Source organism: Anomaloglossus baeobatrachus, chromosome 3 (genome assembly GCF_048569485.1).
Source record: "Anomaloglossus baeobatrachus isolate aAnoBae1 chromosome 3, aAnoBae1.hap1, whole genome shotgun sequence".
NCBI classification, from domain to species: domain Eukaryota; kingdom Metazoa; phylum Chordata; class Amphibia; order Anura; family Aromobatidae; genus Anomaloglossus; species Anomaloglossus baeobatrachus.
This window is the reverse complement of record NC_134355.1, coordinates 407,839,531-407,865,393: the sequence shown is the minus strand read 5'-3', so window position 1 is coordinate 407,865,393 and position 25,863 is coordinate 407,839,531. Positions and strand designations below refer to the sequence as shown.

Sequence of the window (25,863 nt, the reverse complement as noted above, 5' to 3'; positions counted from 1 at the left end):
CTTTAGTTCCGTCTTCTGCCTCTAGCTCCTCCCTTTGTCTTTAGCTCCTTCCTTTGCCTCTTGCTCCTCCCTTTGTCTTTAGCTCCTTCCTCTGCCTTTAGCTCCTCCATTTGTCTTTAGCTCCTTCCTCTGCCTCTTGCTCCTCCATTTGTCTTTAGCTCCTTCCTCTGGCTCTAGCTCCTCCCTTTGTCTTTAGCTCCTTCCTCTGCCTCTAGCTCCTCCCTTTGTCTTTAGCTCCTTCCTCTGCCTCTAGCTCCTCCATTTGTCTTTAGCTCCTTCCTCTGCCTCTTGCTCCTCCCTTTGTCTTTAGCTCCTTCCTCTGCCTCTAGCTCCTCCATTTGTCTTTAGCTCCTTCCTCTGCCTCTAGCTCCTCTTTATCTTTAGCTCCTTCCTCTGCATCTAGCTCCTCTCTTTGCCTTTAGCTCTTCCTCTATCTCTAGCTCCTCCATTCTCCCTAATCATAAAATCACATCAGTAGGCTGCCATTTCTTATCTCATTAATGGGAAAGTCTTCACTGAATATATATATTTTACTTCAGAATTAAGAATTTTGATAATGACTGATCAGTTCAGACAGAGAAAAAAGCAGATTTGTCTTATAATATATATTGCAAAGTTGCTTATTTTTATGTGTACTATTGATTTATTAAATAACAATTAAAACAACGGTTATACTTAAGGTATTTCATTAAAGCATTATAGCAACTTTAAGCAAACTTTTGTGTAAACAAAATGCTTGAGGAACAAAGAAATAAAATTAAATTAGAGCAATGCAGCACATTGTTCGGGTTTTGCCATCTGAGTTGAGCGGCACCACAGGTCAAGCCTGCAATCAGTGTCTCTGCTGTAATCACAACCATTGTCCCTTGATTGAAGTCTCTTCAGTGTGTAAATGTTCTGAGACAGAAGACACTCAAAGTTCAGTGACTTAAGTTAATGGCTGTAGTTAATTAGGTACATTTCTCATAATAATTTCCTTATAAGCAAGTCATTAAAACAGCTAAGACAAATACTTAAATTCAGGCTTTAATGTCCCATATATTAGATTGTGTTGTTTAATCCTCCCTGCAGTGTTCCAGTTTCATTCACGGAGGCGGTGCCAAAATGGGTTCAGTCATTGCTCTGTGTATGGAGAATGGTGGCTGTAACCATCCCCTGCACTGACTGACAGCTGCTCTGCATTAGAGGAAGCTTTCAGTCAGTGCAGTTGGTGTGATTATAACTACTGCTCTCCAGATACAGAGCAATGACTGAACCCATGCCAGCTCTGCCTTCAAGACTGAAACTGGAAAACTGCCAGGAGGATTAAAGTTCCTTTTCTCCTGACAGTGGTTCAATGTGCAAGCGTCAGGCAGGTTCAGAATGCTATTAACCTGCAGATTAACCCCATATCTGAAGGCATATATAGCATATTTCTTTCTGACAGGCTCCATTTTAAAACATGTGAAATAGCCTGAATGCTAGATTCATCATCAATACCTAAATATGCTGGTGAATCCTTTTTGTTTTTTTACTGCTTTCCCCCTACTTTTAAGCAATTTTTCAATTTTTAAAAAGTGGAAACAATGTCAAAGGAAATGTTTCATTTTTCCAACCTTTCGTCGTCAAATGATTCTAGGCAAAGTCTTTACTGATCTCTCTTCTAGAATACTTGGTACAGTTCTAGCACCGGGGAACAATACTAGAAATCTGTGATGGGAAATGTATACTGGATATGTACAGAATTAGAAAAATCTTCAGTCTGATATTTCTATTCCAACAGTTGTAAATGTATTATTATAATATAAAAGATTCTTTAAAACAAAACTAAAATCCTAATGAATCATAGTAATATTTCCACTGCATGATTTAAAAGACAATATTTAGCTTGGCATTATATTTTAAGCACTAATTCCAATTACAGTGCATTATATACAGATCTTTCCTCATACATACATTTTAATCAATAATATTTTTATTTATTAGACTTATTTTCTTTCTATTTAGCATCGCGTTTCATCATCTGAAGAATTCCCACTGTTTTTCATAGCTTCATATAAATGGCCTAACTATATCCACAGACCTTTGGATCAAAAAAATTGTGCCGCATCATGGGCATTTTCTACTGCAAGTAATGTATCATATTCTTTATTTCATGCTATATATTTGTCATTATTGCTAAATCTAAATTTCCACCCATGAATAAGAAAATCCAGAATAGAAGCCACAAAATGCTTATCTAAAAAGGTTAGAAATGTTAGCTAATGATTACTTTTTAATAATTTAATTTGAAAAATTATTTTTAGAGAAACAAAATGTACAGTTTGCTTTGAAAATAAATAGATACAAAAAAGAAATAAGGAGGCAGATAAAGTTTATCCTTGGAAAAAACAATATTCTTAGGTCCCTGAGGTAGGATACTTGGAAATATGCAAAAAGCGTTTTGTAATGCAGACTCAGTGACTTGCCTTGTCTTAAGTTAGTCTTCTTACATTTTTAAATTTCATAGTAGATAAGTCATCGAGACAAGATCTCAGATTGAAGCAGTTGCATGCAAATGGCAAGAAAGGCTTACAGCCTATTGGTGACGCCCATACTATTAGGTAGGTTGCCCAGCATTATACGATATATAAGTGGACCACACAGGATTTTTCCATATTTTGGACAAAATATCAACTTTTATATATATATATATATATATATATATATATATATATATATATTTGCACCTATATCTATATACAGGGTGCAGTCAGGCCCATTAATGTAGGCCTTGTAAACTGGTGTCTCCATTCCTGTGTGGTGCATGCTTCAGCTTCATACAAAACACTGCGATATACAGTACCAGCATAGTGGATGGGATTTCTAGAAATCCCATGCCCACTGTGCTTGTTTTTTCCGCAGCAAACACTGACCTGCAGTGCGACTTTCCGAGCTGCAGCATGTCAACTGTTTGCTACAGAGTAACAAATGTCTTCCTTAGGGAGAACACAAGCGAGAGACTGCACCGCACTGAACCCTGTTCATAGGCAAAGGCAGCTGTCGTCTCCTGCATTCTCCTGCAGAGGAGTCTCGCAGCCCCACAGGTCAGGACCTGCTGCGTCCAGGATGTAGTGAGTCCTGATCCTGTGCACAGTCCCTTAGATATTAAAATTTTAGACCACGATCTTTAATAATTCTTCGCCTCAGAGAAATGCACAATGCTAGACAATAAGTTGGGAAAATGGTAAATGAATCAAAAACAAATCTCCAGTTTAACTGCTGGATTAGAAACGGTAAAAGAAATGGGGCATATGTCTAGACATAACGCATGATCCAGTCCACACAAAAGTTAATCTTTCCTACCTCATCTCAATTTTCAACCCACTAGTCAAGACAGTCAGAGAAGCACATTTACAAAATTATTTATACTACTTTCTTCTACAGAAACATCAAAACTCTTTTTTAAAACCATCAATGGCTTCCATTGTGAGCAACTCTTTAGGTAGACTATTCCACAGATTAATAGGTATTGTGGTAAAGAAGACTTGTTTCCTCTGGAAATTACACCTGTCTTTCTCTAGTTAGAAGGAGTGCCCTTTTATTTTTGAAGGTGTTATACATGAAACAGCTTTTGACCATGCTTTTTTTATGGGCCATTTATATACTTGTATAACTAAATCATGTCCCTCTTTAGGCATCTATTCTCAAGACTAAATAAATGTAATTCTTTTAATTTTTCCTCATAACCAAGATCCCTCTACAAGTGACTCTCCTAGTTTTACTCCCAGACAGCACATTATTAGTGCCCATGTGTATAACATTAGATTTCTCCACATTGAAACTCATTTCCCAAATCAATGCCCAAAAACTCAGTTTGTACTAGACAGCCTGTAACTTATAAACATTCTCCTTAAAATGTACTATACTACACTATTATAGTGTAATGTTCAAAAATAGAAACAAAACTAGTAATCTCATCTTCTATATCATTAATAAATAATTTGAATAATAATGGACTCACCATTTATAACCAAGAATCACTCAGAATGGAAGAAATTCATCAAAACTCTGACTGCGCTCTTTGATAGTTTTTGATCCAATTACAAACTTTACTAACTAAAAATATACCAAGTTGGCATGAGAAAAAAAACACTGATCAGCACTGCCCCGTAGTATAACATTTGAGTGAGTGCTCTCCGAGAAAACGTTGGATAGCACTCATCCAATATATACACAAATATGAGAGTACCCTCAGACTAATCCTCATTTGGCCACACCGCACCCCACTTTTTCCTTAACCCCTTCATGACCGGGCGATTTTTCGCTTTCCGTTTTTTTTTTTCGCCATACTTTTTCTAAGAGACGTAACTTTTTTATTTTTCTGTCAATATAGTCATGTGAGGGCTCATTTTTTGCGAAATGAGCTGTACTTTTCAATGAAACCATAGGTTTTACCATATAATGCACTGGAAAATGGCAAAAAAATTTCAAATGCAGAAAAATTGCAAAAAAAGTGCGATAGCACTTTTGTTTTTGAGATATTTTATTCACTGTGTTCACTGTATGGTAAAATTGATGTATGGGTGTGATGCCTCAGGTCAGTGCGAGTTCGTAGACACCAAACATGTATAGGTTTACTTTTATATAAGGGGTTAAAAAAAATCGGAAGTTTGTCTGAAAAAAGTGGCGCACGTTTTACGCCATATTCCGTGACCTGTAGCGTTCTCATTTTTTGGGATCTGCAGCTTAGTGATGGCTTATTTTTTGCGACTCGAGCTGACGTTTTTAACAGTACAATTTTTGTGCAGATGCTATGTTTTGATCGCCTGTTATTGCATTTTGCGCAAAAGTTGTGTCGACAAAAAAAGTCATTTGGCGTTTGGAATTTTTTGTCCGCTACGCCGTTTACTAATCAGATTAATTGATTTTATATTTTGATAGATCGGGCGTTTCTGAACGCGACGATACCAAATGTGTGCATACTTTTCATTTTTTTAACCCTTTAATTTTCAATGGGGCGAAAGGGGGGTGATTTGAACTTTTATGTTTTTTTGTTTTTTTTTAATTTTTTAAAACTTTTTTTTTACTTTTTTTTTATTTTACTAGTCCCCCTAGGGGGCTATTGCGATCAGCAATCCGATCGCTCTGCACTATCTGCTGATCACAGCTACACAGCTGTAAACAGCAGATACGTGCACTTTCTGCTTCCCTCTGCTCCGTGGAAAGCGAAAGTGAAAGTAGTTCATGTCTAGCACAGGAGTCATCACATGACCCTGTGCTACCATGACAATCATCGGAAGTCACATGATCATGTCACGTGACTTCCGGTATCGGGCGGTAAGTAAAACTTTACCGCGATCGCGTTGATAATGGTGCTGTCACATATTGACAGCGCCATTACAGGGGTTAAACGGCACGAGCAGATAATGATTCTGCTCGTGCCTAGCAGGCACACATCTCAGCTGTGAAAATCAGCTGAGATGTGCGCCGATCGCAGCATGCTGCTGCCAGCAGACCGCGGGCAGTAACGTTATGACCACTAGGACGTAATTTTACGGCCCGCGGTCGTTAAGGGGTTAATAGACAAGCCCCTGATATTTTGTAAAACACATACATTTGGTGAAAGTCATGTAAGATAGTTCTTTGATCCAAATTATACCAGAATTCTGGCCAATTCAGCTTGATAATTCTGCCCCATTATGTTTTTCTTTGGTATAGCAGTCTTTAAATTTTTGCTCCAAATATGTTTATTTGAATTGAATTCTACATTTATTAGTTAGCATTGGAATCTTCTAAAAGAGTCTATGAGAAATGATACTTTCATTGTTTTAACATGCCATGTCTTAATTTCAGGTGTTGCGGCTGATCGAGTTGCAATACACTCTCATGGGCGCTACACTTCAAATCTGTCTCCTCAGGATTTAATCTCGTGTAATGTTCATAATCAGTATGGATGTAGAGGAGGACACATAGATAGTGCCTGGTGGTTCCTGAGAAAACGTGGGTAAATATTTGGGAAATTTTGACATATATTCATGTGTTTTGGTGGTTATGCTTACCAAAAATATATATAAATATATCTAATATATAAAGCTGAGTGTATGTGTGTGCATGTGTGTATGTATGTCCGCTAAACAAATCTACACCTTTGCATTTACAATCACAAAATTTTGCACAGTCACTCCATATGACTCAGGAAATGTCATAGACTATGTTTTGATGGGAAAATTTAACCCTGCGCTTTACAGTTACTCTTCAAAAAACCTGCCTCCATTAAAGTGAATAGAGCTGTGAGCTATAGGTTATTAATAGCAGCTGCGAGTGGTTGCTATAGAAACAAAATAAATTGTTAGTATAAGAATCTTATGTGTGAGGTAATAAGTAGTGATGAGCGAGTACTAAAATGCTCGGGTGCTCGAATCTCGGGCCGAGCCTCCCAAGATACTCGTGTACTCGGCCCGAGCAACGAGCCCAATGTTATCCTATGGGAGACCCGAGTATTTTTGTGAAATGACCCCCCGGCAGCATGGAGAAACCCTAAAAATGTCACAAAAGTCTCAGAAGAGTGCTCAAATGACATGGCAACAGCATGGGGAAGACCCCTTGAAGCATTTATCACTCAAAAGTCACAGCTGTGAACAATTTTGTCCGCGTTTCACGCCATTTTTACGGACTCACCAGAAAACCTTCCAAAATGACCCCAAAATGATTTTTCATGGCAGAAATGTTAAGGGCACATACCCAATAGTGAGATAGAGCTGGTGTATGTTACTTTTTGAGATTAATACATGAAAGATTTTACGTGAAAACATTGTGTGGCACTCCGATGTCCCTGAGAAGAGACGTACATGAAGGCCTCTTGAGTCTAATGTGCCCATTTTGAGGAAGTGAGTCTTTGTAGTATTTTCCTTTGCCAGGGCAGTCCAAAATTGTGAGGTTCACCAATGCCCCTGCATACAGACGTGCATGAGGGCCTGTAAACCTGAAGTGCCCATTGGAAGGACGTGGGTCTATTGTAGTATAGCCCTTAGGCAGGGCAGCCAAAAATTGGGAGGCTCCACGTTGTCCCTGGATAGAGACGTGCATGAGGGCCTCAAAACATTAAGTGTCCATTGTCAGGAAGTGGGTGTATTATATAGTATAGCCCTTAGGCAGGGCAGCCAAAAATTGGGAGGCTCCACATTGTCCCTGGATAGAGACGTGCATGATGGCCTGTAAACCTGAAGTGCCCATTGTAAGGAAGTGGGTCTATTTCAGTATAGCCCTTTGCCAGGGCAGCCAAAAATTGGGAGGCTCCACATTGTCCCTGGATAGAGACTTGCATGATGGCCTGTAAACCAGAAGTGCCCATTGTAAGGAAGTGGGTCTATTTCAGTATAGCCCTTTGCCAGGGCAGCCAAAAATTGGGAGGCTCCACATTGTCCCTGGATAGAGACGTGCATGATGGCCTGTAAACCTGAAGTGCCCATTGTAAGGAAGTGGGTCTATTTCAGTATAGCCCTTTGCCAGGGCAGCCAAAAATTGGGAGGCTCCACATTGTCCCTGGATAGAGACGTGCATGATGGCCTGTAAACCAGAAGTGCCCATTGTAAGGAAATGGGTCTATTTCAGTATAGCCCTTTGCCAGGGCAGCCAAAAATTGGGAGGCTCCACATTGTCCCTGGATAGAGACGTGCATGATGGCCTGTAAACCAGAAGTGCCCATTGTAAGGAAGTGGGTCTATTTCAGTATAGCCCTTTGCCAGGGCAGCCAAAAATTGGGAGGCTCCACATTGTCCCTGGATAGAGACGTGCATGATGGCCTGTAAACCTGAAGTGCCCATTGTAAGGAAGTGGGTCTATTTCAGTATAGCCCTTTGCCAGGGCAGCCAAAAATTGGGAGGCTCCACATTGTCCCTGGATAGAGACGTGCATGATGGCCTGTAAACCAGAAGTGCCCATTGTAAGGAAGTGGGTCTATTTCAGTATAGCCCTTTGCTAGGGCAGCCAAAAATTGGGAGGCTCCACATTGTCCCTGGATAGAGACGTGCATGATGGCCTGTAAACCTGAAGTGCCCATTGTAAGGAAGTGGGTCTATTTCAGTATAGCCCTTTGCCAGGGCAGCCAAAAATTGGGAGGCTCCACATTGTCCCTGGATAGAGACGTGCATGATGGCCTGTAAACCAGAAGTGCCCATTGTAAGGAAATGGGTCTATTTCAGTATAGCCCTTTGCCAGGGCAGCCAAAAATTGGGAGGCTCCACATTGTCCCTGGATAGAGACGTGCATGATGGCCTGTAAACCAGAAGTGCCCATTGTAAGGAAGTGGGTCTATTTCAGTATAGCCCTTTGCCAGGGCAGCCAAAAATTGGGAGGCTCCACATTGTCCCTGGATAGAGACGTGCATGATGGCCTGTAAACCTGAAGTGCCCATTGTAAGGAAGTGGGTCTATTTCAGTATAGCCCTTTGCCAGGGCAGCCAAAAATTGGGAGGCTCCACATTGTCCCTGGATAGAGACGTGCATGATGGCCTGTAAACCAGAAGTGCCCATTGTAAGGAAGTGGGTCTATTTCAGTATAGCCCTTTGCCAGGGCAGCCAAAAATTGGGAGGCTCCACATTGTCCCTGGATAGAGACGTGCATGATGGCCTGTAAACCTGAAGTGTCCATTGTAAGGAAGTGGGTCTATTTCAGTATAGCCCTTTGCCAGGGCAGCCAAAAATTGGGAGGCTCCACATTGTCCCTGGATAGAGACGTGCATGATGGCCTGTAAACCTGAAGTGCCCATTGTAAGGAAGTGGGTCTATTTCAGTATAGCCCTTTGCCAGGGCAGCCAAAAATTGGGAGGCTCCACATTGTCCCTGGATAGAGACGTGCATGATGGCCTGTAAACCAGAAGTGCCCATTGTAAGGAAGTGGGTCTATTTCAGTATAGCCCTTTGCCAGGGCAGCCAAAAATTGGGAGGCTCCACATTGTCCCTGGATAGAGACGTGCATGATGGCCTGTAAACCTGAAGTGCCCATTGTAAGGAAGTGGGTCTATTTCAGTATAGCCCTTTGCCAGGGCAGCCAAAAATTGGGAGGCTCCACATTGTCCCTGGATAGAGACGTGCATGATGGCCTGTAAACCAGAAGTGCCCATTGTAAGGAAGTGGGTCTATTTCAGTATAGCCCTTTGCCAGGGCAGCCAAAAATTGGGAGGCTCCACATTGTCCCTGGATAGAGACGTGCATGATGGCCTGTAAACCTGAAGTGCCCATTGTAAGGAAGTGGGTCTATTTCAGTATACCCCCTTGCCAGGGCAGCCAAAAATTGGGAGGCTCCACATTGTCCCTGGATAGAGACGTGCATGATGGCCTGTAAACCAGAAGTGCCCATTGTAAGGAAGTGGGTCTATTTCAGTATAGCCCTTTGCCAGGGCAGCCAAAAATTGGGAGGCTCCACATTGTCCCTGGATAGAGACGTGCATGATGGCCTGTAAACCTGAAGTGCCCATTGTAAGGAAGTGGGTCTATTTCAGTATAGCCCTTTGCCAGGGCAGCCAAAAATTGGGAGGCTCCACATTGTCCCTGGATAGAGACGTGCATGATGGCCTGTAAACCTGAAGTGCTCATTGTAAGGAAGTGGGTCTATTTCAGTATAGCCCTTTGCCAGGGCAGCCAAAAATTGGGAGGCTCCACATTGTCCCTGGATAGAGACGTGCATGAGGGCCTCAAAACATTAAGTGTCCATTTTAAGGAAGTGGGTGTATTATAGTATAGCCCTTAGGCAGGGCAGCCAAAAATTGGGAGGCTCCACGTTGTCCCTGGGTAGAGACGTGCATGAGGGCCTCAAAACATTAAGTGTCCATTTTAAGGAAGTGGGTGTATTATAGTATAGCCCTTAGGCAGGGCAGCCAAAAATTGGGAGGCTCCACGTTGTCCCTGGGTAGAGACGTGCATGAGGGCCTCAAAACATTAAGTGTCCATTTTAAGGAAGTGGGTGTATTATAGTATAGCCCTTAGGCAGGGCAGCCAAAAATTGGGAGGCTCCATGTTGTCCCTGGGTAGAGACGTGCATGAGGGCCTCAATCATTAAGTGTCCATTTTAAGGAAGTGGGTGTATTATAGTATAGCCCTTAGGCAGGGCAGCCAAAAATTGGGAGGCTCCATGTTGTCCCTGGGTAGAGACGTGCATGAGGGCCTCAAAACATTAAGTGTCCATTTTAAGGAAGTGGGTGTATTATAGTATAGCCCTTAGGCAGGGCAGCCAAAAATTGGGAGGCTCCACGTTGTCCCTGGGTAGAGACGTGCATGAGGGCCTCAAAACATTGTTCCCATTGCAAAGGAGCGGGTCTCCTGTCGTTGTAATGTCCATTCTGCAAAGAATGGGCGAAAAAATTTACCACTGGGGGTATACCTGAAACAAAGGCCTAAGTATTGCAATTTGTAACAGTCATCATCATGGTGGCGCATGAGGAGAAGGAGGAGCAGTCCAGCGATTAGCCAAAGTCCAGAAGTGTGTACCCATGGATGAGTGGAGGTACATGGCAAACTTTAAATTCCGCTCTCATTTGCTGGTGGTGTGGTGAAGTCTGGCCCAATCCAACCCTTGTTCATCTTGATCAGAGTCAGCCTGTCAGCATTTTCAGTTGACAGGCGGGTGCGTTTATCTGTAATGATTCCACCTGCGGCACTAAAAACACGCTCTGACAAAACGCTAGCAGCAGGGCAGGCCAGGACTTCCAAGGCGTAGAGAGCCAATTCATGCCACGTGTCCAGCTTGGATACCCAATAATTGTAAGGCACAGAGGAATGTCGGAGTACAGTTGTTCGATCTGCAAGGTACTCCTTCAGCATCTGGGCAAACTTAGGATTTCTTGTGGCACTACCCCGCACCTCAGGGGCTGTGGTACGTGAGGGGCTGAGAAAACTGTCCCACATCTTAAAGACTGTTCCCCTACCCCTGTCGGATTGGACTTGTGCCTCTCTTGGCTGTACGCCTCGGTTGTCCACTGATTCCTGACCTATGCCGCTAGCGTTTTGTGAGGGGAATGCTTTGCCTACTTCCGTGAGTATGGCCTTCCGGAACTGCTGCATTTTGGTTGACCTCTCCTCCACGGGAATAAGAGACAAAAAGTTCTCCTTGTAGCGTGGGTCTAACAGTGTTACCAACCAGTAATGATTGTCGGCCAAGATGTTCTTAACGCGAGGGTCACGAGACAGGCAGCTTACCATAAAGTCAGCCATGTGCGCCAGACTCTTAACAGCCAGGACTTCAGTAGCCTGACCAACAAGATGACTGAACATGCTGTCCTCCTCCTCCTCCTCCTCCTCCTCCTCATCTACCCTGTCCTCTGGCCAGCCACGCTGAACCGAGGATATGACTGGTGTGCATGTCATATCCTCAATTTGGCCGGAGAGTTGCTCCATGTCTTCATCCTCCTCCTCGTCATAGTCCTCCACTGCACGTTGTGATGAGACGAGGCTGGGCTGTGTGTTATCACCCACACCCACTACTGTTTCTTGCTGCAACTCATCGCGCTCCGCCTGCAATGCATCATGTTTGTTTTTCAGCAGAGACCGTTTTAGAAGGCAGAGTAGCGGTATGGTGACGCTAATAATGGCGTCATCACCACTCACCATCTTGGTGGAGTCCTCAAAGTTTTGGAGGATGGTACATAGGTCTGACATCCATCTCCACTCCTCAGGTGTTATGTGTGGAGTTTGACCCATTTCCCGACGGCTTAGGTGATGCAGGTACTCAACAACTGCCCTCTTCTGCTCACATATCCTGACCAACATGTGCAGAGTTGAATTCCAACGCGTGGGGACATCACACACCAGTCTGTGAGCCGGAAGATGCAAACGGCGCTGAAAGCCAGCAAGGCCGGCTGAAGCAGTAGATGACTTTCGAAAATGTGCAGACAGGCGGCGAACTTTTACCAGCAGATCAGACAGCTCTGGGTATGACTTTATAAACCGCTGAACCATGAGGTTGAGCACATGGGCCACGCATGGAACACGTGTCAGCTGGCCTCGCCTCAAAGCCGCCACCAGGTTCCGGCCATTGTCACACACGACCTTTCCTGGCTTTAGGTTCAGAGGTGTGAGCCAGTGATCTGCCTGCTGTTTCAGAGCTGTCCACAGCTCTTCTGCATTGTGGGGTTTGTCACCTATGCAGATTAGCTTCAGCACAGCCTGTTGCCGCTTCGCTGAGGCAGTGCTGCAGTGCTTCCAGCTTGTGACTGGTGTGGAGGGCACAGTGGATGAGGATGCGCAGGAGGAGGAGGAGGCTGAAGAGCATGACATTCCGGAGCTGTAGAGTGTGGGTGAAACACTGACTGAGGTAGGGCCTGCAAACCTTGGTGTGGGAAGGACGTGTTCCGTCCCTCGCTCAGACTGGGTCCCAGCTTCCACAATATTAACCCAGTGTGCCGTCAACGAGATGTAGCGGCCTTGCTCACAAGCACTTGTCCACGTGTCTGTGGTTAGGTGGACCTTGGGTGAAACAGCGTTGTTCAGGGCACGTGTGATGTTTTGTGACACGTGGTTATGCAACGCGGGGACGGCACACCGGGAGAAATAGTGGCGGCTGGGTACCGAGTAACGTGGGACAGCTGCCGCCATCAGGTCACGGAATGCTTCTGTCTCCACCAGCCTAAAAGGCAACATTTCCAGCGCAAGCAGTCGCGAAATGTTAGCATTTAGAACTGTGGCATGTGGGGTGTTGGCAGTGTATTTGCGCCTGCGTTCAAAGGTTTGCTGAATGGATAACTGAACGCTGCGCTGGGACAAGGACGTGCTTGATGATGGTGTTCTTTCTGCGTAGGCAACTGCAGGTGCAGGAGTGGAGGAGGCTTGTTCGCAGGCAGCATGGACAGAGGATTGGCTCGCATGCACAACCAGCGAAGACGTAGCAGTGACATCAGCAAGCACTGCTCCTCGACTCTGTTGTACTTCCCACAAAGTCGGGTGCTTGGCTGACATGTGCCTGATCATGCTGGTGGTGGTCAGGCTGCTAGTTTTGGTACCCCTGCTGATGCTGGCATGGCAGGTGTTGCAAATGGCCTTTTTTGAATCATCTGGATCCAACTTAAAAAACTGCCAGACTCGGGAAGACCTAACATTTGTACAGGCACCTTGTGTCGTCGTGTTGTTCCGGGGAACGGTTGCCTGACTTCTGCCTGGGGCCACCACCCTGCTTCTTACTGCCTGTTGTGATGCTACGCCTCCCTCCCCCTGTGCACTGCTGTCCTCGCTCTGCATATCCTCCTGCCAGGTTGGGTCAGTTACTGGATCATCCACCACGTCGTCTTCCTCTTCCGCACCCTGCTCCTCCTCCTGACTTGCTGACAATTGTGTCTCATCATCGTCCACCACTTGTTGAGACACGTTGCCAACTTCGTGAGAACGTGGCTGCTCAAATATTTGGCCATCTGTACAGACGATCTCCTCATGACCCACTTCAATATGAGCTGGCGAGAGGCCAGAATGTGTGAATGGAAACGTGAACAGCTCTTCCGAGTGTCCAAGTGTGGGATCATTAATGTCCGAGGAGGACGTGTACTCAGCCTGGTGGTAGGAAGGAGGATCAGGTTCAGAAATGTGCGGTGCAGTATCACGGCTACTGACACTTGACCGTGTGGAAGACAGAGTGTTTGTGGTGGTGCCAATCTGACTGGAAGCATTATCTGCTATCCAACTAACAACCTGTTGACACTGGTCTTGGTTCAAGAGCGGTGTACTGCTGCGGTCCCCAAGAATTTGGGACAGGACGTGCGAGCGACTAGATGTGGCCCTTTGTTGTGGCGAAATTAGAGCTTGCCCACGACCTCGGCCTCTGCGTGCACCACCATCACGTCCACTTCCTTGTTCCTTGCCAATGCCCTTGCGCATTTTGCAATGCTGTGCACTGCTGACGTGTATATTCACTACTTGTGCGTTATATCAAAGTTTGTGGAAATTGCACACAAGTGCACCTGTACGCTGCCACCAACAGGCACACACGTGCGGTTTTAAAAACCAAGCACGGACGCAATAAGAACCTAACAGGTTTTTTTGGGGAGCGACAATTACAGACAAGTCAGACACTATCTGGACTGTTTTACACTGTGTACACCAGCCCCAGATATGATGAAGGCTGGTATACGGTCACCACTACCCTGCCTGCCTGCCTGCCTGTATACTGGTACAATAGTCCTGACAAGGACTCTTTTGGTCACTAGCCTGTATTCAGACCTGGCTATACCCTGCCTGTATATAGCAACAATAGTCCTGAGAAGGACTCTGCTACTGTACTCCGACCTGGCTATACCCTGCCTGCCTGTATACAACTAGAATAGTCCTGAGAAGGACTTTTGGTCACACTGTTTGCAGCCCTGCAACTGAAAAAGCTATAAAGGGCCGCAAAGCTTTCCCTGAATCAGCGACACTCTCCCTGCACTCACTGTCTGGATAGCTGTGAGCAGAGCAGAGCGCGCCGGCCGATATAAAGGCTCGGTCACGCTGTGCAGGCCGGCCAATCACTGCAATTCCACAACTAACAGGGCTGTGGCATTGCAGTGGTCTGCCAGCCAATCCCTGCATGAGGGCTGGCTCTCAAAAGAGCGCCAACATGCAGAAATGAAGACCACGAGTACAGCACGAGTATCGCGAGATTACTCGGTCCCCGCCGAGCAGCCCGAGTACAGCGATACTCGTGCGAGTACCGAGTAGTGACAAGCATGCTCGCTCATCACTAGTAATAAGATGTTGGTGGGGAGACAAATAGAGAGAAAGAGACAGAAAGAGAGACAGAGACAGAGTAAGAGGCAGACAGGGAAAGAGACAGAGAGAGAAACAGACATTTATTTAAACCTGAAGCCTAATCAATTCTTTCACAGAAAGTCCTTTTTATTGTTCAACAGAGTCTTCTGGGGTCATGCAATTTTTATCTGTTCTTACCATAGTTCTATTGTCAGTTTAACAGCTACTGATGTTGATTGACAGAATTAGACGAGGGACATCAATTAGAGCAGAGAATGGCATCACATAGGAATTTAGGATTTAGCTTTACATTTGACTGTTTTCTTTTTATCTTTTAAAATAAATTTTTATACTTTGCATTGAGTGGCATGAGACTAACATTAATCATTAAAAGATAAGCTGCATGGATCCCCACTTAGCTAAGAATCTTAGAAAAGTCCCACTGTGTGTAATTTCATCTGCTAGGTTATGTGAATAACAGTTTCTACAATCATAGAAAAAGAAATCCTAAAGAAATTGTATTAAAACTTAAACATTGCATATAACATACTGTATATTAGAAATGTCCTACATATTAATTCTTTTTTAGACAATGATTTGAGTCTTCCAGCAATTCCTATAATAAACAACTATAGAGCTTGAAGCTTCACAATAGTGGCAATCGGTATCTTTAGTTCACAATGAAAAGCAATTTTAAACATTAAACCATAGGTATAAAAACTCCTCATTTGTTTCACCACTTTACATGGCATCCTCAGAGGCACAGAATTAGTAGCATATAGCTATGTATGTTTCATTATTGTTACAAAGGATCAGTAAAAATGTAAATATTCATTAATTTTATTTAAAAGAAGTTGAAAAAATGTCTGATCATGTAAAACCATTATTACAGTTTGTTAACTTAGTAATTGTATAAAATGATACATTACAAAATCTATTAATACTTAATTCCTCATTTAGCATTACTATATGATTGTCCAGTGTTTGTATCATACCCCAAGTAATTACGTTTGTCCTCTAGGACACTGTGTGGCTATACATTTGAAGAGGTGAACACTATAGTTAATTGTTTAGCACCCATAATTTGTTCCAATATGCTAATTTTTTCAGCTTGTAGACTCATATGGTCTTCTATTGACTCTTGGTTAATATTCATTTTTTCTTTATAGTAGATATCAGTACATCCAAAGTTACTCTAAGACCCTCCGACAGTTATACAGTGTGGTACAGTATTGCAGCATATGATGTTACAGAGAACTGTTATAAGTACTTTGTACCTAAAATGTAACACTTTATATAGGTACCATACCTGCACTCCTTTCCATGGGTTATATTTGTTACGTACCTTGCTTCATTTAAGTGAATGGGTTGTACAAGAATGGCACCATTTCTAGAAAAGACAGATCTTATTTCTAATCTCATACAATTCTTAATAAATATTGCATAATTAGCCGTATGCACACAAATGAAGACTAGTTTGTGACTTAAAGGGGTTGTCCACACACACAAAGGAGGGACAGTATGTAAACTGGGGAATAACACAAAAGGGGCAGGAAATAAATGCACAACTGGAGAACTTACACACCAAGCAGAACGGAAATGTGTAGATCACCATAGAACTGGATAACCACAGGAGCCGAGGTAGCAGAAGCTATATCCGGCACTCAGTCCCAGAATCCTAAACCTTATAAATGGTAAAGGTGGCTGAGGATGGTAATCAGCAGCACAAGCCAGGAGGAATTAATTTGTGCTCTACTGGGGAAAAGTGTAGACAGAACCAGCCAATGCCCATGAAAAGATGTGCAACTAAAGCCTGCTTTACACGTTGCAATTTCGCATACGATATCGTATGCGATTTGCAACGGCCCCATCGTATGTGTGGCACGTTCAATTTGTTGAATATGCCGCACAAACGATTAACCCCCGTCACACATACTTACCTACCATACGACCTCGATGTGGGCGGCGAATGTCCACTTCCTGGAGTGGGAGGGACGTTTGGCGTCACATCGACGTCATGCGGCAGCCGGCCAATAGAAGCGGAAGGGCGGAGCTGAGCGGGATGTAAACATCCCGCCCACCTCCTTCCTTCCGCATTGTGGGCCGGGAGCCACAGGAGGCAGGTGAGATCTGTTCATCATTCCTGGGGTGTCACACACTGCGATGTGCGCTACCCCGGGTACGATGAACAATCTGACGTTCAATTCATCAGGAATGAACAACGTGTATGCGATGAACAGTTTTTCGTTCAATCGCAATTGCACGTCGCTGTCACATGCTACAACATACCTTACAATGCCGGATGTGCGTCACTTACGACGTGACCCCACCGACACATCGTAAGATATCTTGTAGCGTGTAAAGCGGGCTTTAGAGAACTCAACTGTTTGTTGGACTCTGCAGTGCAATGCCAAACACGACACAGCACTTTAATTTCTGTTGCTGGATGCCCTCCCATGAAGCAATTTGGATTTGCAGATGAATTACCATGGAAGCCTGTAATTTAATGAAGGCTTTTGTTACCATGAATCTGGTACGTCTGGCTTGGCGTCATAGAAGACCATTACCTTATCTAATTCTGAAAGTAAAAATAAACAAATATTTTGTCCAAAAAAAACAAACAAAACATAAAATGTCCGGCACCAATATCCACACACACAGCTCCACTATACACGCCACAATGCGTGTACAGCAGGGACGCTAGTAAGGAGATAAACCAAACACAGCAGTGCAACACCTCCAAGGAACACATCAAACAATCTTCAGCAAAAAAAGAAGAAAAAAAGTAGCACCAAATGGTACTCTTCATTTATTTAGAAAAAAGGGGACATCAAAAGTTTTTTTGCTGAAAACAAATATTTTGTATTGCCAATCAGTAAAAGTCCAATCTACCAAAATATACAATTAGTTAACCCTATGTTAAAATTATTAAGGTTCTGAGAAAATGGTGACACAAATATTTTTTTTTCAAAGTTAGATTTAAAAAAAAGAAAACTAAAAGATAATAAGAAAACTAAGTTTGATATCATCATAATCATACTGACTTGAACAATCTTTTAACTAGGTAATTTTAACTGTAGTTTTTTCACCATTTTAGTCATTTACAATTTCTTCCATTTTTATATGTAAATTGGAATGACATAATGAAAAACAACAACTTGTCTCCCAAATGTCAAGCAGTGGTAGACATAGCATTGGTGGTATCTGAGAACCAAACCTGGAATAGGCAGAGAATGTAAAAGGATCTTACCAATGTATGGGGAGTGTGGAGACAAACAATATTGTTCATAACTTTATTTGGTTGTGAACAGACACAACCATTATAGAAGCATGTAAACGGCTGCTGCAGCCCAAAAGGCAGAAATTAAATTAATGGAAAAGAAGGGGTTAAAGCCCTGCTGCCGTAGTAACTATCAGGTAGCAAAAATCCTGGACAGTGATTTTATTAAGTCAAGATTCATTATCCTTCTTCAGGTTAGAAAATCGCAACTCACATGCTTATCTCAGTAACATGTTGACTTAATAAATTCACTGTCCAGGATTATTGCTATCTAATACTTATTATGGCAGCGTTGTTTTAACTCCTTTTTCTCCACAAATGTTATTGGTGCAATCTGTGCATCTGCACATGGACCAAGTGGTAAAGGGTCTCCAAAGCAGCAATTAGGTTCTGTATGCTGTTCTAGAACAGGAGTCCTCTTATATCTGTGTCTGCCCCTGCTCACATCGGTATGTAAATATGTTATACTGTTTGAAGAAAATAAATTAACAAAAGTCAAAGCAGAAAAATTGTTTGAGGTGAAAATATTTTCAATAAATAAGCATTGCGTATAGATTGTGCTGACGCTCTCGCTGTTTATTGCGGCCTCTCCATATGCTTCTGTCACGCTTCCCGGTCCCCTGGTCCCGCTCTCCGGTCCCCGTGGCCCGCTCCCCGGCGGCGTCCCCTGCTCACCACCCCGGTCCCGGCCTCCTCTTCTCCGCCTGCGGCCTCCATGCGTCCAGCTCCCCGCTCCCGGCGCTCCCCTGCGACGTGGGACTCCCAGCCGGGCACCTCTGCTTCCTGTGCACCGCTCCCTGGACTGGCTTCTGGTACTCGGGCCTCGCGCATGCGCATTAGGGCGCGCGCGCGGTCATTGACCCTTTCTTAAAGGGCCAGCACCTAGAAACAGGAAATTGCATAGACAGGTACAGGGTATATTAAGATTCACTTTCCTGGTGGGCGGGGCCTGTTCTACGTGTTTAGCAACCTAGTGTTCAGGTCCCCGTATTGCTTTGCCCTGTGCTTTTCCTTGTATTAACCCTGTCCTGTCTCGTAGAGCCTGTCCTGCCACGCCAGCCGCTCCGAACCAAGTCCATCCCTGGACCCTGACGGTGACTTCGTCGGATGTTCCACCACCTCTGCAGCTCCGCCAGTCTCCAGTCCCTGGCTCCGTTCGGTGACCCGTTCCATCGCTCAGCAGGTTCCAGATCCCGCCTGACCCTACAACCCGGCCTCGGACCCTGAGCTTCATCACCCGGGCTACCGTCCTGCACCTTGTGTACTCAGCGCCATCCACCTTTCCTGCTCCTCTACGGACTGTCCAGCTACCTATAGTGCTTTGGCTACCGTGCATCAGGACCCTCTGGTGGGGTGACCGGCCTGGCTGCCTCCTCAGGGGAAATCGGTGTACGGTCCAGTGCTTCCACCACCCAGTCGTAACAGATTCCCACGGGTCTTGCCCAGGGCAGACATATCATTGGAGCAACCTTTGCAGCCACACAGGGGCCAAAAAGTTTAGGGGGCCCATTTCTATTTTTAACCCCTTCAGCCCCCGGGCGTTTTCCGTTTTTGTTTTTTTTTGCTCCCCTTCTTCCAAGAGCCGTAACTTTTTTATTTTTCTGTCAATCTTGCCATATGGGGGCTTGTTTTTTGCGGGACGAGTTGTAATTTTAAATGAAACCATAAGTTTTACCATATACTGGAAAACAGTAAAGAAATTCCAAATGTGGAAAAAACGCAAAAAAAGTGTGATCACACAATAGTTTTTGGGATATTTTATTCACTGTGTTCAATATATGGTAAAACTGATATGTCATTGTGATGCCTGAGGTTGATGCGAGTTTGTAGACATAAAAAATCTATAGGTTTACTTGTATCTAAGGGGTTAAAAAAATTTACAAGTTTGTCCAATAAAAGTAGCACACGTTTTGCGACATTTTCCGAAACCCGTAGCGTTCTCATTTTTCGGGATCTATAGCTCAGTGATGGCTTATGTTTTGCATCTCAAGCTGACATTTCTAATGGCATCATTTTTGCACAGATGCTTCATTTTGATCGCCTGTTATTGCATTTCAGCGCAAAACTTGCGCCGACCAAAAAAACATAATTTTGGTGTTTGGAATTTTTTTGCCGCTACACTGTTTATTGATCAGATTAATTGATTTTATAGTTTGATAGATCAGGTGTTTCTGAATGCGGCAATACCAAATATGTGTATATTTTTTATTTTTTTAACCCTTTAATTTTCAAAGGGGCGAAAGGGGTGTGATTTGAACTTTTAGGTTTTTTTTTTATTTTTTAAAACTTTTTTTTAACTTTTTTTTAAAATTTTACTAGTCCCCCTAGGGGGCAATATAGATCAACAATCCGATCACTCTATCTGCCCTATCTGTAGATATCAGCTACAGAGCCGAGATCTGCAGATATGCTGCTTTACTCTCCGTGCTGGCACTATGTCAGCACTGAGCGAAAGTGACTCATGTTAGCTACAGACATCATCACATGAACCTGTGCTACCATGGCAACCACCAAAAGTCACGTGATCATGCACGTGACTTCCGGTGGGGGCGGCAGTATGTGAAAGTAATGGCCGCGCGCATAAACATCTCGCTACCAAACTTTGGCAGCGAGATGTAAGGGGTTAAAAGTTGCGGGTGGAATGCGATTCCACTCATAACATGCAGGCACACATGTCAGCTGTTGAAAACAGCTGATATGTGTGAGGATCACCGCGACCTGCCCACGGCAGGGGGTGGGCATTAACCTCACACGATCAATGACGGATATATCCGTCATGGGTCGTGAAGGGGTTAAGCCAGGTGGAATTGTGCATTTCGATTAGCTTTTGAACTTCAAAGGATCCATATAGTGTTCTTACACAGGGGTCCTTTTCTGTCTGTGTCCACCAGTGGATCTTGCTGTGCATGGGCAGTATCTTTTCTGCCCTCTAAAGAAAGACTGGCGACGGGCAGCAGAAAAATGGTATGGGGTGGCAAGTGGTTCAACAGCAAAGTAATGCTTATTTTGTTAGTGTATTTTGCACCTGCTCATGACTAGAGATGAGCGAACCGGTCCCGGTTCGGCTCGAGGTCGGTTCGCCGAACGGAGGTCCCGTTCGAGTTCGGCTCGTCGAACGTTCGACGAACCGAACTCGAACTGCATAGGAAACAATGGCAGGCAATCACAAACACAGAAAAACACCTAGAAAACACCCTCAAAGGTGTCCAAAAGGTGACAAATGACTCACAACACAACACAAACACATGGGAAAGTGACAAGGACATATACTCATGCGAAAACAAAACAGCTGGACAAGGAAAAAGAGGAGGACACACAGATATAGGCATGGCACGCCCTTCTAAAATCATGTAAAACACCGCAAGGTGACTCCAAGCGGAGTCTCCCTTTTTTTCCAAAAATTGTGCCCCACACACACCCACCCATTCAGTGGCAGCACTTGTGCCCTAGTTGTACACTTCACAGCTAGATTTGCATCAAGCACATTCAAAAATACGCCATTCTTATCCGTCCCCAGGATGACACCGGGGTAGGTAGCAAAGTCTTTCCTGACCCCAGCTCTGTTCATCTTGGCTTCTTTTAAAAACACAGCAAGCAAGGGTTACTCCAAGCGGAGTCTCCCTTTTTTTCCAACAATTGTGCCCCACACACACCCACCCATTCAGTGGCAGCACTTGTGCCCTAGTTGTACACTTCACAGCTAGATTTGCATCAAGCACATTCAAAAATACGCCATTCTTATCCGTCCCCAGGATGACACCGGGGTAGGTAGCAAACTCTTTCCTGACCCCAGCTCTGTTCATCTTGGCTTCTTTTAAAAACACAGCAAGCAAGGGTTACTCCAAGCGGAGTCTCCCTTTTTTTCCAAACATTGTGCCCCACACACATCCACCCATTCAGTGGCAGCACTTGTGCCCTAGTTGTACACTTCACAGCTAGATTTGCATCAAGCACATTCAAAAATACGCCATAATTAACCGTCCCCAGGATGACACCGGGGTAGGTAGCAAAGTCTTTCCTGACCCCAGCTCTGTTCATCTTGGCTTCTTTTAAAAACACAGCAAGCAAGGGTTACTCCAAGCGGAGTCTCCCTTTTTTTCCAAAAATTGTGCCCCACACACACCCACCCATTCAGTGGCAGCACTTGTGCCCTAGTTGTACACTTCACAGCTAGATTTGCATCAAGCACATTCAAAAATACGCCATTCTTATCCGTCCCCAGGATGACACCGGGGTAGGTAGCAAAGTCTTTCCTGACCCCAGCTCTGTTCATCTTGGCTTCTTTTAAAAACACAGCAAGCAAGGGTTACTCCAAGCGGAGTCTCCCTTTTTTTCCAAAAATTGTGCCCCACACACACCCACCCATTCAGTGGCAGCACTTGTGCCCTAGTTGTACACTTCACAGCTAGATTTGCATCAAGCACATTCAAAAATACGCCATTCTTATCCGTCCCCAGGATGACACCGGGGTAGGTAGCAAAGTCTTTCCTGACCCCAGCTCTGTTCATCTTGGCTTCTTTTAAAAACACAGCAAGCAAGGGTTACTCCAAGCGGAGTCTCCCTTTTTTTCCAAAAATTGTGCCCCACACACACCCACCCATTCAGTAGCAGCACTTGTGCCCTAGTTGTACACTTCACAGCTAGATTTGCATCAAGCACATTCAAAAATACGCCATAATTAGAGTTGAGCGCGGTTCGTGGTTCGAGGTTCTCCAGTTCTAAGCTTGAGTGATTTTTAAGGCTGTTCGAGATCGAACTAGAACTCGAGCTTTTTGCAAAAGCTCGATAGTTCTAGATACGTTCGAGAACGGTTCTAGCAGCAAAAAGCAGGGCTTTTTACAGCTACAGTGTGCAGGAGCCATCGCTGGCAGCCTGCCACAAGCTGGTAACCAAGATAAACATCGGGTATCCAAGCAAAACGCTTTGGTTAGTAACCCGATGTTTATCTTAGTTACGTGCAGGAAGCCCACACTTCCCGCTCAGCTCACTCTGCCCCCTCCTTCCCGCGGCATGTACACACGTACACACACACACACACACACTCTCACACACGCACCCCCCCCCTCCCAGCTACAGTGTGCAGGAGCCATCGCTGGCAGCCTGTCACAAGCTGGTAACCAAGATAAACATCGGGTATCCAAGCAAAGCGCTTTGGTTAGTAACCCGATGTTTATCTTAGTTACGTGCAGGAAGCCCACACTTCCCGCTCAGCTCACTCCGCCCCCTCCTGCCCGCGGCATGTACACACGTACACACACACACACACTCTCACACACGCACCCCCCCCCCGCTCGGCTTACCTGCGGTGATGAAGTCCCGCCATCCCGACCTCAGCGCTGTCACTGTCCTCCATGGCCGCCGCTTGTCACATCACCTCTCGCCGAGACGTCACGGACCTCTCGCGATACTTGATGTGAAGGCGCCGGTCATTGACCTCAGTGACAGGGGCTGTCGGCAGTGCTGGAGATCAGCGCAGGTAATGTACCTCGCTGACAGCAGCACTTGTCATCCCCTGCAGTGACCTGGGCTGACCCATTGATGTTAGCTCAGGTCACTGCACTGCTCTCCCAGCCAATGGGGAACATCCTGCTCTTCATTGACTGGGACAGTGTGGATCGTCATGGCAACCCCTTGGATTACAGCAGACCTGGATTTGTTTTTCATTCTAATGAATTGTTTAAAGAGGGAATGTTTTGGGGAGTGTTTTTTCAAATAAAAATGTGTTTGTCGTCTATTTTTTTTTATTACTGACTGGGTTGGTGATGTCGGGTATCTGATAGACGCCTGACCTCACCAACCCCAGGGCTTGATGCCAGGTGACATTACACATCTGGTATTAACCCCATATATTACCCCGTTTGCCACCGCACCAGGGCGCGGGATGAGCTGGGGCGAAGCACCAGGATTGGCGCATCTAATGGATGCGCCACTTCTGGTGCGACTGCGGCCTGCTATTCTTAGGCTTGGGAGAGTCCAATAACCATGGACCTCCCTAGTCTGAGAATATCAGGCCACAGCTGTCTGCTTTACCTTGGCTGGTGATCCAATTTTGGGGGACCCCTACGTGTTTTTTTTTTTAAATTATTTATTTAATTTAAAATAACAGCGTGGGGTGCCCTCAGTTTTGGATTACCAGCCAAGGTGAGGTTGCCAGCTGTGGTCTGCAGGCTGCAGCCGTCTGCTTTACCCTAGCTGGCTACAAAACTAGGGGGAACCCTACGTCATTTTTTTTTTCATTTTTTTGGCTAAATACAAAGCTAAGCACCCCTTAGTGCCACATGAAAGGCATCAAAGGGTGCTCCTCTTTTTCTCCACTTTTTCTCCACTTTTTCTCCACTTATGGAGAAAAAGTGGAGAAAAAGTGGAGAAAAAGTGGAGAAAAAAATGGAGAAAAAGTGGAGAAAAAGTGGAGAAAAAATAGAGAAAAAGTGGAGAATTTTTTTCTCCACTTTTTCTCCACTTTTTCTCCACTTTTTCTCCATTTTTTTCTCCACTTTTTCTCCACTTTTTCTCCATTTTTTTTTCTCCACTTTTTCTCCACTTTTTCTCCACTTTTTCTCCATTTTTTTTTCTCCACTTTTTCTCCACTTTTTCTCCACTTTTTCTCCATTTATTCTCCATTTATTCTCCACTTTTTCTCCATTTTTTTCTCCACTTTTTCTCCACTTTTTCTCCACTTATTCTCCACTTATTCTCCACTTATTCTCCACTTTTTCTCCACTTTTTCTCCATTTTTTCTCCGTTCTTTTTCTATGGTCGGTCTACCCATTAGCTCTGCCATGCATACTGTAGCTCTACACCTACTGCACATGTTACTTTATGATTGACATCTCTTTCGTACCAGAGCTGTCTAAGTCTACTCTGACCCCATATTTGTCATTACTATATTGTCCTTGTACTGTATTATGACATTTGTATCATGTGTTTCATTTCTTGCTGTGTTGCAGTTTTTTTGCTGCATCCCAATTGTACCTCTACATTGTTCGAGTTTATGTTATTGTTCTCTCACTCTTATGTGATACTGATTATTGTCATTTTTCATGATTACATGCAGATAAGTCCAATCTGACGAAGGCTCAGGCCGAAACGTCAATTGTAACTTGTTTTGGAGAAAAACATATATGCTTATGAAAAAAAAAAATGTTCTTAATACGGACCAATAAAGAGTGATTTTGCATTACTATCCATTGGGACTTACTGACTTAGTCTGGGAGATTTAGAGTGCCGAGGTTACTCACTAATTTTATCTATTATTACCTCTGAGCACCTATATACCAGTGAGCTGAGCTTCCTCTACAGTAGTTCTCCTGATTAGGCATGCCCTTACCTCATGAGCAGGGCATTGCAGCTTTGGTAGCAACCATTACGACATGGACTCTGCTGCTGTGGACCCGGGGAGAGTGAGTGCAGATTCATTGCACCCACACTCCTCACATGAAGGGTCCGCACTCCTAGAAAATGGGGATACGTTCCCTGAGTGTCTCCCCCCATATTCTAGACGGTCCAGAGTCGTCGTGGGACCCCTTTATTTTTTTTCTTACAATAAATTGGTGAAAGAGGAAATGTTTTGGGGACTGTTTTTTCAAATAAATTTCTTTTGTCGATTTTTTGTTTTTGTTAGTACTGACAGTTTATGATGTTGGGTATCTAATAGACGCCATGACATCACAAACAGCTAGTATCAACCCGATTTATTACCCCGTTTGCCACTGCACCAGGGCACGGGATGAGCTGGGGTGAAGCGCCAGGATTGGCGCATCTAGTGGATGCACCACGTCTGGGGTGCCTGCGGCCTGCTATTTTTAGGCTGTGAAGGCCCAATAACTATGGACCTTCCCACCCTGAGAATACCAGACCACAGCTGTCCGCTTTACCTTGGCTGGTGATCCAATTTGGAGGGGACCCTACTTTTTTTGT

At 44.4% G+C, this 25,863-nt stretch overlaps 1 protein-coding gene across 2 annotated transcripts in view; it reads left to right on the top strand.

Moving 5' to 3' along the window:
- Positions 1-25,863, top strand: part of TINAG (tubulointerstitial nephritis antigen) — a 251,607-nt gene that overhangs the window by 116,138 nt on the left and 109,606 nt on the right. For both annotated transcript variants that reach the window (XM_075338453.1, XM_075338455.1), the window contains exons 5-6: positions 1,987-2,110; positions 5,815-5,965. In XM_075338453.1, the coding sequence (XP_075194568.1) occupies positions 1,987-2,110; positions 5,815-5,965 (275 nt within the window). The remainder of the gene's footprint in view (positions 1-1,986; positions 2,111-5,814; positions 5,966-25,863) is intronic.